Genomic DNA, 13660 nt, shown 5'->3' with positions numbered 1-13660 from the left:
TCTTAATTTATCATGGGGCTCAATCAGAAAAGAATCAAGGGTCTGTGTTTTAAGGAAGTCAGGTTGCTGGGTTCAGAAACCTAATTCCCAGTAATGTCATTACTTTAGGAAACCCTTAGGAACATTCTCAACCTCACAGTTTTGGCCATGAGTAGAGCAGAGCTAAGTTTGGTACAGGCAAAACTTTCCCCACTTTTTGCAAACCTAGAGGGAAATTGTGAAAGATGTTCTAACTGTGCCTCTGGCAATTTCAGAAAACCTTTGACTGGGAGTGGAGTAGAATGAGGGGGTGGGTGCCATTGGGGGAATGCTCTCCCAGCTTGGAAAAAAGTAATTCACTGGGAGAAAGAGATTTTTCAATACTTTTGGCTCTGGGCCTCTTCAAAACAGCGTTAGCATGAAGAACCTATCAGTTTAAGCATTTCATTTAGCCATTTCCCCTACCAACTTTGTATTTAATGATGTCCACATGGTGCCATCGCCTCATTTGGTCACATTCATCCTTTTCTTCCATTATCCGTATTAAACAGCCTGTGGCCAGAATCATGGCATGGTCTCCTATACAGAGCTCGGTGCATTATCACAGAGGAGCAGGGGTTTCCACTCTTCTCCCACATGCTATATTCCACTCCACCCTTGTGGGTAAGAGTAACTAGCAAATTTTATCTAATAACTTGCAGTTTGGAAACATGATTACTCTGTTCCTACTTTATTTTTCCCATTGATTTTGATTCCCCCAAATCCCACACGCTCAGGAGCTTGAGGGCTGCTATTTCTGCTTGTGTCCAGATCTTAGAGGAGGATTAGAGGTTCCTTGTGAGCCAGGAGACCAGGCACAAAGGTGGCAGCACCAGTGGCTCTGAGCCCTAGATGATTCTCCATCTTTGTTGGGAGGCAGTGGTTTTGTTTGTTTGTGGTTGTTCTGTAGTTTTGTTTTTTAATGCAGAAACTTACCCCATAGCCTAAGCGGCAGCTCCACATTTCAAATACTTCTTTGCCATCCTTACTATGGGCGGCCTTTGTTGACTGGACAGGAATGGATGAGAGAGGGCTCCCAAGGCCATCTTAGGGCCTGCTTGTTAAGAAAACAATAAGAGAGGACCAGCAGGTGGGGTGGAAGTTAAGGTGCTGGATCCCACATGGCGGGCTGTTTGGTTGAGTCCTGGAATCCCAAGAGTAGATGGAGGGGTGGGGGAGAAAGGATTGCAGCCATCCTCTGTAGGGGTTGATTTTCTCACTTTCCCTCTCTCTCTCTCTATGTCTCGCTTTAGCAAGTGCACATGCCCTATATTAAAAACCTAAAAGCAAAGCAAAGAAAAAGAATGAAGGAAGGGAAGGAAGGAGGGAGAAAGTAAGAGAAAGAGAGAGAGAAAAAAAAATAAAAGAAAAAAGAAGCAATGAGGAACTAAGTCAATGGAAGGGGATGGGGGTGGCAGGTGTGAGAATTGCCTCGAGCAAATTGTCATAATTCTGGAGCTGCCGTCTAGCTGACAGACTGTGCTGGCCTGCTCCTTTATGGAGCCTCCTCCTGCTGCTTCGAAGGTACTTTTCTGCTTCTAGCCTGTACCCGGAGCTCAGATGCAGAGAGGAAAAAGGCCAGATCAGATTTTTGAGTTGTGTTTGATCTTCAGTGAGAAACCAATGGGCTGAGTAAGAAGGAACTAAGAAGCATCCTTCAGTTTACCACTGTGGTTTCAGTTTTCACTAAGTTGGTTGTAGTTCTTTCCCAAGGAAGACAATTCAGTGACTGCTTTGTCTTGGGCCCCATCAGGGTCACCATTTAGTGCAGGTGGGAAGGAAGCAGAAAGACTGTTGGAGAGGACTTCAGGACTATTTTCCTCCAACAATCACTGTCTCCAAACTTTGGAGAGGATAAAGATGGAATCACACCGAACAGAGGCGATAGGGAAAATTTCTCCTCTTCCATGCCGTGAGCAAACAGAAGATCCAAGTTTAAAATACTGCACCTGGGGGTGGATGAGAAACTAAGACCATTCTTAAGAGGATACAGCTTTGGGCTGACAGTCCATGGGTACTTTCGCCCCTTCCTCACAGTTAACTCTGCTGAGCAGCTCCTTTGGCTTGCTCAGTGGTCACCTTTGTCACTGGAACAAGCATCCTCTTGGCAGCAACCATTCCAAGGGTTCCATTCTAACTGTAGGTGACGTGATGACAGGGAGAGACACATAAGGGGGTAATGCAACCCCACCACCCACAGTTAGATATCCTGATAACCCTTTGTGATCTCCCGGCATTGACTCCATCAAGACACCTCCCGAGGGAGTACACTTATACATGATAGAAGAAGAAAAGACTGAAGGCTTAAAGAGACTAGGGATTAGATGACTCCTTCCTCTGTGTCAGTCAAGTGAATCTGCAAACAAGGACACTTTACTTTAGACTGAAATTCTCAACTCGATAAAACTAGTCTGTTTCTATGTTTTATGAAGTCCGTCTGTTCTTAACATAGAAGACAAAATTATTTTCAGAAAATACTCTCTCGTTTTTGAATTTGCCAGGGCATGTACACTCACCAGAGAATGACAGAGGCAGAGGGGATAAAGCACTCCTTAATTGGGTGAGATCACAGTGCAATCCCTTCTCCTCCATTCCTCCAGCCTGCTGAGAATTCGAACATGCATGCGCACACACCCAACAGGTTTTTATAAAGCACCAGGGCCAGGATTTGAGCTGTGCAGTCAGCCATGTGGGCTCTGGCTCCCTTTATTAGGCGATGGGGTTGGCCCAGAAAGCATTCTTAATGGCTTACATGAATGGTAAAAGGAGTTTTGGGTTTTTTTTTTTTTTTTGAAAGATTTTTACTATAAGGCATATGTGCTCGCCAAAGACAGACAGACAAAGACAAAAAGTGAGAAGTCACCCCCAAGAGGGATGGCCATGCCGCAATCCCTTCTCCTCCATTCTCCTCTCAGGATCTTGGCCACACATGCAACCAGTGTGAGATTTAAGCCACTGGGTCCAGGACTCGAACCACGGTCGACAATATGTGAGTCCAAGGACGTAACCATTACGCCATCTGCTGGTACCAAAAGGAGATTTATTTATATCTCAGTTTTGAGGATGTGAGGAAGCATAGCGATTGACCTAACAAGCAGTACTCTGACTGATCCAGTGTCAGAGAACAGGTACAGATGAGAACAGAGGATAGAAACTGAAAAACCACAAATGAGGGCTAGGTGTAAATATCAAAGCCTTCTCCTGAGTATCTACTCAGTCCCTCCAAATCCATGTTCTCCCATAACTGAGTCACATCCCTTGATGTCCCACCATAGTCCACTGGGTGATTTGGGAAAGATAATGCTGGTGGGTCACCGGTAGATGACCCCACTAGGCTTCTGTGTTAGTGAGTTTGCTAAACCATATCAGCTATCCTTCAGGGGATGACACCAGAAGTTCCTCGGGGACCAGAGATCTAATATAGGATTAACACCCTCAATCTTAGCCCCTAGGATGGGAACTTAGAAGATTTCTTTCTTTTCTTTTCTTTTCTTTTCTTTTCTTTTCTTTTCTTTTCTTTCTTTCGTTCTTTTCTTTCTTTCCTTTTTTTCTTTCTTTTCTTTCTTTCTTTTATAAGGTTTTTGTCATAGGGCACATTTACTCACCAGAGAGGTATTTGTCATAGGGCACATTTACTCACCAGAGACAGACAGATAGTGAGAAATCACCCCCTGTGGGGGGATGGTCACATCACAGTCCCTTCTCCATTCTTCTGCTGAGATTTTGGGTATGCATACACGTGTGCCCAGTGTGATTTTCTTTTCTTTTTTTAAAAAATTTATTTAATTTTATTTATTATTATTTTTTAATTTGACCAGAGACAGACAGACAGAGAAAGAGAGAAAGCAAGCCACCAGGTCCAGGACTTGAACCATGGTTAGCCACATGGGAGTCCAGCACCTTAACCACTAGGCCACCTGCTGCCTCCCCCACCACCATGATTTTCAAACTACCTGGTTCAAGATGTTAACCATGGCTGGTCATGTGGGATTCCAGCATCTTAACCACCATGTCACCTGCTGGCCCAGAAGATTTTTTTTATTCTACAATTTTTGTGTCTGGAGCTCTCATTCAGCAATAAAACAAACTGTGTTTCTACAGTATATTGCACATGCCCTGTTTTTCTGTGAGTCCCATGACAAGGTATATTTATAGGGAGTATTTTCTCTTAATTTATTTATCTAGCTAATGAATTAACTAATTAAAAATAAAAGCTTTAAAGTCCTGTGGGAACTGGCTTCCTCGGGTGCAGTGAGAAGAATGAGAAGGCTGTGTTTGAATTCGCCCTGCTAATAGTGATTGTCTGCATTCCTTGGCTGGGGAGTTACAGATTTGGGGAGATTAAAACACATTCCAACATTCAACTGGTATTATAAACAATGAGAACATGCCTTTTCTTGCCACAAGAATCTAGAGAAGCAGAAGATGGCAGGCCTGGAGGCACAGAAGAGGCCGCTGATGTTGGCAGCCTTGAATGGGCTCTCGGTGGCTCGGGTCTCGGGGCGGGAAGAGAATCGAGTTGATGCCACCCGGATTCCCATGGATGAGAGGGTAAGTGCTGGGCTTGTCAAACGATGATTCATTCTCTGTGGTTTTAGGATCCCAACACTCCCTCCTTACCCCAATGTGCAAGTACTAAATAAAGTTTGTTTGATGAATTAATTCCTCAGTTTGAGATTAGGAAGATCTGGCCTCACTGTTCCAACACCTAACTTTGCCAAGAAGGTATATCCACACTTGCGGAAGAAGACCAGCCCTTGTCAGGTGCTTTAGCTGCACAACCTTCATCAGGTCACTCAGTTTCTTTGGCGCTGTTGACTTTTTCTAAAATGAAGAAGTTAAATAATTGCCATTGCTCTTTCTGCGGTCTCTGTGAACGACTGCCATTATTAAGAAGTGATTATTTTATCTAAGCATTTATGAGGGAATTTCCAAAAGTTCATGGAAAAATTGAATTAAAGTATTTGGATACAGAAATTTTGAAATCTTGGCATAGTTTTTTCTCATCTGCATTTTCCATGGGCTTTTGAAGATCCCACATGTAGAGTTCTTTTATTGGGTTGTCAGGAAAGCCATGACATGTTTTTCTATGCAAAATGTGTCAGGGTTTTCCAAACAACCTAATAATATACCCACCCCATTGCATGGCTGTAAAATATGGATTTATAATTGTTAGGATAGGGCACTGTGAGGACTTTGCTTTTGAAGAGCAAAAAGAGATCTCGTAGTGTTTTAGAGGTGAAAAAAGGTATTTCTTTAGTTCCTGAAATTGCCTCAGAAGGTTAAGCAATACACTGTACGAATTTAATCGTATACAGTTACATAATCGCTAATAACATTGGAGCTTAGACTTCTGCCAGCATGTATTGAATATTAGAAAGTTTCAAAGCCAGAAGGGACTTTAGAAGGATCATTTAATCCTATTAATACCACGTTGTTGTAATTAGTAGTTTTGCCAGGGAGGGGGGAAAAGGCGATTTAATTCTTGTTTCTATAAAACTGAGGACAAGTATCATCTTAAAATTTAACTCAATAAAAATAGCTATGTAAGTAGCTAAAACGATGTTTGTATTAGGTTAAGATTAGCCATCTTTTTATCATTAGGACTTCCTGAAAGATGTTAATAGAAAAAATGTTGATTTTGAATTTCAGTTCTTACTGGTTCTTACATATTTGTCAGATTTGTTCTAGTTACAGTATAAGTGAGAAGAATGATTTTCAGACAAGAGAAACTCACATTAGGGTTGCTGAGACCAACTAATCAAATATTAGTTGTACATCTTGAAATCTCTCATAAACACTCTCACTGTAAACACTTAAAGAAGTCTGATTGCTTTAATTAGAGTTTTTGGATAATTCCGAGAGCTGAAGATTGATTTCTGTTGCAGTTCAGAACCCTGAAGAAGAAGCTAGAAGAGGGAATGGTGTTTACAGAATATGAGCAAATTCCAAAGAAGAAAGCAAATGGCATTTTCAGCACAGCAGCCCTGCCAGAAAATGCTGAGCGCAGCCGCATCCGCGAAGTTGTCCCGTACGAGGAGAATAGAGTAGAGCTGATACCAACCAAAGAAAACAACACGGGATATATTAATGCCTCCCATATCAAGGTAAGGACAGCACTTCAGAAGGTTTTTAAAAATGTCTTCTGGGGACCAGCAGTTGCCATAATGGCTATGTTGCTAGACTCCCATGTAGTCTACTGTGGTTTGAGTCCTGGACCCAGTGGCTTAAACTCCCACTAGGTACATGTGCATGCATGCCCAAGATCCTGAGAGGAGAATGGAGGAGAAGGGATTGTGGCGTGGCCATCCCCCCTGGGGGGTGATTTCTCGCTTTCTGTCTCTCTGTCTCTGTCTTCTCGGTCTTTCTGGTGAGTGCAAGCACCCTATAGCAAAAAACCTCTCAAAAAAAAAAAAAAATGTTTTCTGGATTAAAGATAAAAGTGCAGGGGGACCAGCAGGTGGCGTGGTGGTGCAGGCACTGGATTCCCACCTGGATGACTGCAGTGTGAGTCCTAGACCCAGTGGCTCAAAAATCACGCTGGGCATGTGTGTATGCGTCTAAAATCCTGAGAGGAAAATGGAAGAGAACAGATTGTGGTGTGGCCATCCTCCACTAGGGGCAGAGAGGAGTGATGTCTCACTTTCCCTCTGTCTTTGTCGCTCTCCAGCAAGCAATAGCACTTTTCCCTATGACAAAAACCTTAAAACAAAACAAAGCAAAGTAGAAGTGTAGGGCGGAAAAAAAATGTATGGGGTGCTATTGTGCTTTTTGGCTTGTCCCCAGATCCTTAGGGAGTGTTCTTAAACTCCTGTGCTCTCCTTAGTCAAAGGAAGGGCATGCCTGTCATTGCAGAGAAAAGGAAGTCTCCCAGCTTCAGAGAGAACCTCAGGCCACCTATTCTGAAGCTTGCTCATTACCAAGGCTTTAACTTTTTCTTCCCTCCTGAGCTGGAACACTCTCTAAACTCACTGAAGATTGTCCTTTTTTTGTTTGTAATTAGCAAGTGATAAGAGACTTTGGAAGTCACAGGTATTGTATTACTGTCATTTTTATCATTTTTTTATAGCAACAGAAATGACCATTTCTCCATTGTAATACTACAGGCTATTCATTTTACAACTGAAGTTCCAATTTTTCATGATATTTATAAGAGTGGATTAATTTACATGTAAACCAGGATGTGCCGTGGTGGCCAATGTAGCGGTGTTACACTTCTGCTAATAGTCCAAATACTGCAAACCTTCCTACCACAGCATGTCACCGTCAGCGTAGCTTGGGGCCACTTAGAATGCAGGGTTATAGATACATGCGTACACATACAAAGTTCACGTTTCCCAAATCGCTTACCCCCATTTCCTAATAACACAGCATATTTATTTAGAAGGTTACCATTTGTTCCAAACTCCAAAGTGGGAAAATTTGTTTATATTAATGTTAAAGCAGTTGTTACAGTAAGTTTTTAAATGACATTAAGTTGGCTGGGGGGGCTAGCAGGTACTGTAGTGGTTAAGGCACTGGACTCCTACTTGGCAGATCATCATTTGGGTCCTGGAACTGGCGGCTTGAAACTCGTGTGTGTGCCTTCCCAAAATCCTGAGAAGAGAAGGGAGGGGACAGGGTTGTGGTGTGGCCATCTCCTGGTAGTGGGGGTGATATCTCACTTTCTGTCTCTTTGTCTTTCTCTGTCTCTACAGAGAGCACTCATGCCTCATAGTAAAAATCTCGGGCCAGCAGATGGTGTGGTGATTAAGGCACCAGATTCCCACATGGCCAACCACAGCTTGGGTCCTGGACCCAGGGGTTTGAAAGTCACATAGGGTACATGTGCTGAGAGGAGAATGGAGGAGGGATCACGGCATGGGCATCCTCCATGGGTGATTTCTTACTTTTCTTTTCTCTGACAAGTATACTCACCCTATGGCAAAAACCTTAAAAACAAACAAACAGAAAACACTCCACTGTGATTGGTAGCCTTAGAAACCTGTTCTTGACCTTGTCCAGAATTGCTTCCTTTCATAACTGGATTTTTCAACTGTAGCAGAGTTATTAGTAGATTCCTTTGAGTATCTGTAGTATAGTCAGGTATTTGACTTGCGTATGGGTTATAACCGGTTTCAGTATAGAATATGACAAAGAACAACTGGTTATATGTAGTATTTTTGTATGTAGAGCATAGAGAACCATATATACATTTAGGTTTTTGGGGTTTTTTTGCATGGTTTTTGCTATAGGGCGTGTGCACTCGCCAGACAGAAAGAGACAGAGAGATAGAAAGTGAGAGATCATCCTCCAGGGGGGATGGCCACGCCGTAATCCCTTCTCCTCCATTCTCCTCTCTGGATCTTGGGCACACACGCACACGCGTCTGGCGTGAGTTTAAGCCGCTGGGTCCAGGACTTGAACCGCGGTCGACTACATGGGAGTCCACCAAATGTTCCAAACTCCAAAGTGGGAAAATTTGTTTATATTAATGTTAAAGCAGTTGTTACAGTAAGTTTTTAAATGACATTAAGTTGGCTGGGGGGGCTAGCAGGTACTGTAGTGGTTAAGGCACTGGACTCCTACTTGGCAGATCATCATTTGGGTCCTGGAACTGGCGGCTTGAAACTCGTGTGTGTGCCTTCCCAAAATCCTGAGAAGAGAAGGGAGGGGACAGGGTTGTGGTGTGGCCATCTCCTGGTAGTGGGGGTGATATCTCACTTTCTGTCTCTTTGTCTTTCTCTGTCTCTACAGAGAGCACTCATGCCTCATAGTAAAAATCTCGGGCCAGCAGATGGTGTGGTGATTAAGGCACCAGATTCACACATGGCCAACCACAGCTTGGGTCCTGGACCCAGGGGTTTGAAAGTCACATAGGGTACATGTGCTGAGAGGAGAATGGAGGAGGGATCACGGCATGGGCATCCTCCATGGGTGATTTCTTACTTTTCTTTTCTCTGACAAGTATACTCACCCTATGGCAAAAACCTTAAAAACAAACAAACAGAAAACACTCCACTGTGATTGGTAGCCTTAGAAACCTGTTCTTGACCTTGTCCAGAATTGCTTCCTTTCATAACTGGATTTTTCAACTGTAGCAGAGTTATTAGTAGATTCCTTTGAGTATCTGTAGTATAGTCAGGTATTTGACTTGCGTATGGGTTATAACCGGTTTCAGTATAGAATATGACAAAGAACAACTGGTTATATGTAGTATTTTTGTATGTAGAGCATAGAGAACCATATATACATTTAGGTTTTTGGGGTTTTTTTGCATGGTTTTTGCTATAGGGCGTGTGCACTCGCCAGACAGAAAGAGACAGAGAGATAGAAAGTGAGAGATCATCCTCCAGGGGGGATGGTCACGCCGTAATCCCTTCTCCTCCATTCTCCTCTCTGGATCTTGGGCACACACGCACACGCGTCTGGTGTGAGTTTTAAGCCACCGGGTCCGGGACGTGCACCGCGGTCGACTACATGGGAGTCCAGCGTCATAGCCATTACACTAACTGCTGGTCCCAATGCATTTAGTTTTTTGTAACAGAAAGTGCTCTCAGAAGAAATGTGGAAGAACGGCCATTATAGATCACATTGCTCATTTTTGCTTTTATTTTTGAGAGCAAGAACTAAAACAATAAAAAATATAAAACTCAGAAACTCAAGTAAATTGGCAATGGCGAAGTTCATGATACTATAAAAAAAGACTAAATAATGTAGTCAAACAAAGATGCAGATCACACAGCTGCTTCTTGATGGAGTGTCTATGGAAATCTTGCATCTCAGTATTATACTGTCTTCCTGTTTCGGCCAAATTTCTTCCACCGTTTTCCATCTGCTCTCTGGAAAATGCTGTCACTCTACATAAACTGTGCCCACCGGGTATTGTTAACCGAGAAGCGTTCCCTTCCTCAGTGTTCTCTGAGGCCCACATTTCATCTTATGGATCCGGGTTAGACATGGGTGCGTTTAATAGACCCATAGAGCTTGCAAGAACTTGTCCTTGTGTTTTTGGAATAGAGTTGTATATTTTGCCAATGTTTTTCCCCCCTGGTTCCAGGCAGCCATTAACACAGAACAGAGATTTATTTGCTCCAGAGGTGGAATCACATCTGTGAAATCTACCTCAGTGGCACCGGTTGTTGTGTTTTTAATGCAGTTTTTAATATCCTCTTGTCAATACTTGGAATATGCTGAAAGGCCCCAGGCAGCAACATTCTCTGGAAGTATTTATGGTTCCTATAGGTTGGGTGCCAGAGAGGCTAATGTTTAAAATCACAATCCCACAGATAAACTCCTAGCCAGCGAATATATGAATGTTATCTCCCCCCAGTACTTGGAAAATGGATTTTTCTTGCCAGCTTTGACCTAAACATGTCTTGTGTAACAAGACAATAACTGACATTGTTTTTGTTTGAATCAAGTTAGCACATAGTTTCATAAAATAAATGAGGGTAAAAAGTTTCAAACAACGCTCGCTTCATTGCTCTTAGAACTCTCTAGAGATCTGTACTGCATGGATGTGTAGGGGTAGATTTTGCACAGAACAGGAGAACTGAGTTCCTTCAAAGGCTATTTCCCCTTGATAGCGTGACCTTCAGCACTTTGGGCACAACTTATTCATGATTCTCTGCAGCTGATATTTATACCTGCAGCATTATCTTCCCAGACCACCCTGAACTGCCTGGGATGATCATTTCACTATCCAGAATCATGTCTTGACTCTGTAGTTCAGGTGGTTACTGTGGTACTGCACACATGAAGTTATTGGTAAAATGTCACGGGGATCAGCAAGTGCCTTCGTGATCTCTCTGCCCTGTGAAGCACCACAGAGCAGCAGTGACAACGGAGGTTTACGACACACTTTATATCAGGTCAGCAACAGAAAGAGGCTGATCCAGAAGGGGTATTATCCATGGTAGACGTTTTCATTGCTTAAGAGGATGCCATGGCACAGGGTTTTTCAAACTGTAGATCCCAGCATGGGGATGGACTGTAACATCTCTTTGGTATGGTTTTGACCATGCATGTGTTTTCATGAACTAGACTAGATAGAAAAGAATGGAAAATACTAGACTGCATTGCACACGGTAAGTGTAATTATTATTTCATATATATGTGTGCATGTGTATGTATATATGTTTTTAATGGGCACTGGTTTGGAAATGCCGTGAGTCGCAGAGGAATAAAGACATGGTAAATATTTTAATAGGTTTGGGTAGCAAAAGGTGAGAGTGTGTCATTAGCCATTTATGGGCTCAGAGTTTTTGATGATTAACCTGTATGGTCCAAAACACATATTTTTTAAGAGAGATTTTTGTTATAGGGCACATACACTTGCCAGGGACACAGAAAGAGACAGAGAGATAGAAAGCAAGAAATCACCCCCGCCCCACACAGGGGATGGCCATGCCACAATCCCTTCTCCTCCAGTCTCCTCTCAGGATTTCGGGCATCCACGCATACATGCCCAGTGTGAATCTGAAGCTGCTGGGTCTGGGACTTGAACCATGATTGGCTATGTGGGAGTCCAGCAATATAACCACTACACCATCTGCTGATTCCTGATCCAGAAAATATTTCCAGGGTTTTAAGGTGGATCTAAATGGACATACGGTCACCAGGCAGTTTTGTCCTAGACTTGGCATCGATTCACAAAATTTTTTCCTTGGTTTCCAGGTGGTGGTTGGTGGGGCAGAATGGCATTACATAGCCACTCAGGGTCCCCTGCCACACACGTGCCATGACTTCTGGCAGATGGTGTGGGAGCAAGGAGTGAATGTGATCGCCATGGTCACCGCAGAGGAGGTAAGGGAGTGGTCCGCTCAGCATCCTTTCCCCCAGGGGGTGGGGGAGAAGAGCTGACCAGACATGGGCTCTGTGTTTGCGACTTTGTCATCCCTTCCTCCCTCTTGTGCAGATTTTCTGCAGGTCTTCCTCTCTCAGTGTTCATCTGTTTTCTCTCTTACTTCCACATACGTTATTTCCCTCCACAGATCATTTATTACTGTGGCTTTTTCTCCTCTCATTTTTCATCTCACTTTTAACTCCTTTTTTTTTTTTTGCATTGCCACGGACTAAAATGAAAACAAAACAACACAGAACCAGAAACAGCCAAATCTTAGTTCAGCCGGTTGATGGTGTGTGCCAAACAAAACAGTGATCTTTCCGCTAGAATTCGAGACCCTCAGGCTGCTCTGGTTAAACTGACATAGATTCCCAACCTGGGCACTGCCAGCTCCACGTGACATCATGCTTGTCAGCTCAAAAGAGACCAGAAGCTGTTGTTCCTGGAGAGGTGCTATTCTTCAGGGAGGAAGAAAAAAAAAAATCAATCTTTTTCTTCCTTTGCCAAGGCAAACACAGTTTAGTTTTTCTGTGTAACTGGAGACCTCTGTGTGGCGTTATTAGAACTGGTACCCAGCACCAGTTGTTCCAGTCAGCTCGGAGCTTGCTGTTGGGGGGGGTGGGGGGTGGGGAAGAGTGTTGTGTTCCCTCTCTTTTCACATTCTCAACATTTTTTTAACCGCTTCCTTTTGTACCTTTCATTAAATTCCAACTTGTGTTTTGAAGCCATTTAACAGACTGGTTTCCTGTGATTTGAACAATATCCATGACATTGCAATACCCTTTCCAAATTATTTTAAATAGATAGGGAACAGAGAATTAGGGGGTGAGGGAGTGTAGTTCCTTTATTACTGTTTGGAGCAGTTGCCTTCCAGGACACCCTATTAGAAGGTGGTGGTGAAAAGGACTTCCAACTCTTTAAAGGCAGCTGTACTTCCCTGGGCTGACCTTCTGTTTGACCTTCCCACAAAGAAAATGAGTTCTCCTTAAAGTCTCTAGAACAGAGTTCTAATCTTATTGAATTGCATCACTGTGAGGGATTCATTCAGCTAAATACAATGTACCCTCTGTGTGCTATCCCTGTCCCCATGGAACTTATGTACTACTGGAAGGGACAATAAAAAGCAAATAAAATAAGTTCAGATAATACTAAGTGCCATGGAGGGAAAGAAACCAGGTAATGGTAAAGGGAGCAGTTTAGGGATGGTGTTAGGTTGGCAGCCAGGGCCCCTCTTAGGAGGTGGTATTTGAGCAGAGACCTGAGTAACAAGAAAGAGCCAGCCTTGTCAAGACAACGAGAGTCTAGTGATCTGTGTGACAGCCAGAGACATACAGTCTCTTAAACTCCTGGGCCAGTTAGTTGGTGGTGTGGTGTTTGAGGCAGCTAAATCGCACAAGGCTGACTGCACGGTGTAAGTCCTGGACCCAGTGGCTTAGAAGACAGTATGGGCACACGTGTGTTTATATACGTCTAAAATCCTAAAAGGAGACTGGAGGAGAGGATAATCCAATATAACCATACCCCCTGTAGGGTGCTTTCTCACTTTTCAGTGAGAGCATGCTATAGCAAGTTTTGGTTGTTTTTTTGTTTTTGTTTTTCCAGAGGGATTTTTTTGTTATAGGGTGCATACACTCACCAGAGAGATAGAAAGCAAGAAATCACCCCCACACACACACCCAGGGGTGATGGTAATGCCACAGTCCCTTCTCCTCCATTCTCCTCTTGAGATCTTGGGCATGCATGCACATGTGCCCAATGTGAGTTTGAAGCTGCCGAGTCTGGGACTCCAGCCACAGTCAGCTACGTGGGAGTCCA

The 13660-nt window shown here is 43.4% G+C and overlaps 1 protein-coding gene across 2 annotated transcripts in view; it reads left to right on the top strand.

Annotated features, from left to right (window-relative positions):
- The window catches only part of PTPN14 (protein tyrosine phosphatase non-receptor type 14), a 206881-nt gene that overhangs the window by 176070 nt on the left and 17151 nt on the right, over nucleotides 1-13660 (top strand). For both annotated transcript variants that reach the window (XM_006155825.3, XM_027774712.1), the window contains exons 14-16: nucleotides 4426-4569; nucleotides 5907-6125; nucleotides 11677-11805. In XM_006155825.3, the coding sequence (XP_006155887.1) occupies nucleotides 4426-4569; nucleotides 5907-6125; nucleotides 11677-11805 (492 nt within the window). The remainder of the gene's footprint in view (nucleotides 1-4425; nucleotides 4570-5906; nucleotides 6126-11676; nucleotides 11806-13660) is intronic.

Source organism: Tupaia chinensis, unplaced genomic scaffold (assembly GCF_000334495.1).
Source record: "Tupaia chinensis unplaced genomic scaffold, TupChi_1.0 Scaffold000473_1, whole genome shotgun sequence".
NCBI lineage: Eukaryota > Metazoa > Chordata > Mammalia > Scandentia > Tupaiidae > Tupaia > Tupaia belangeri.
The sequence above is the reverse complement of the archived record's forward strand: the minus strand, read 5'-3'. Positions and strand labels throughout refer to the sequence as shown.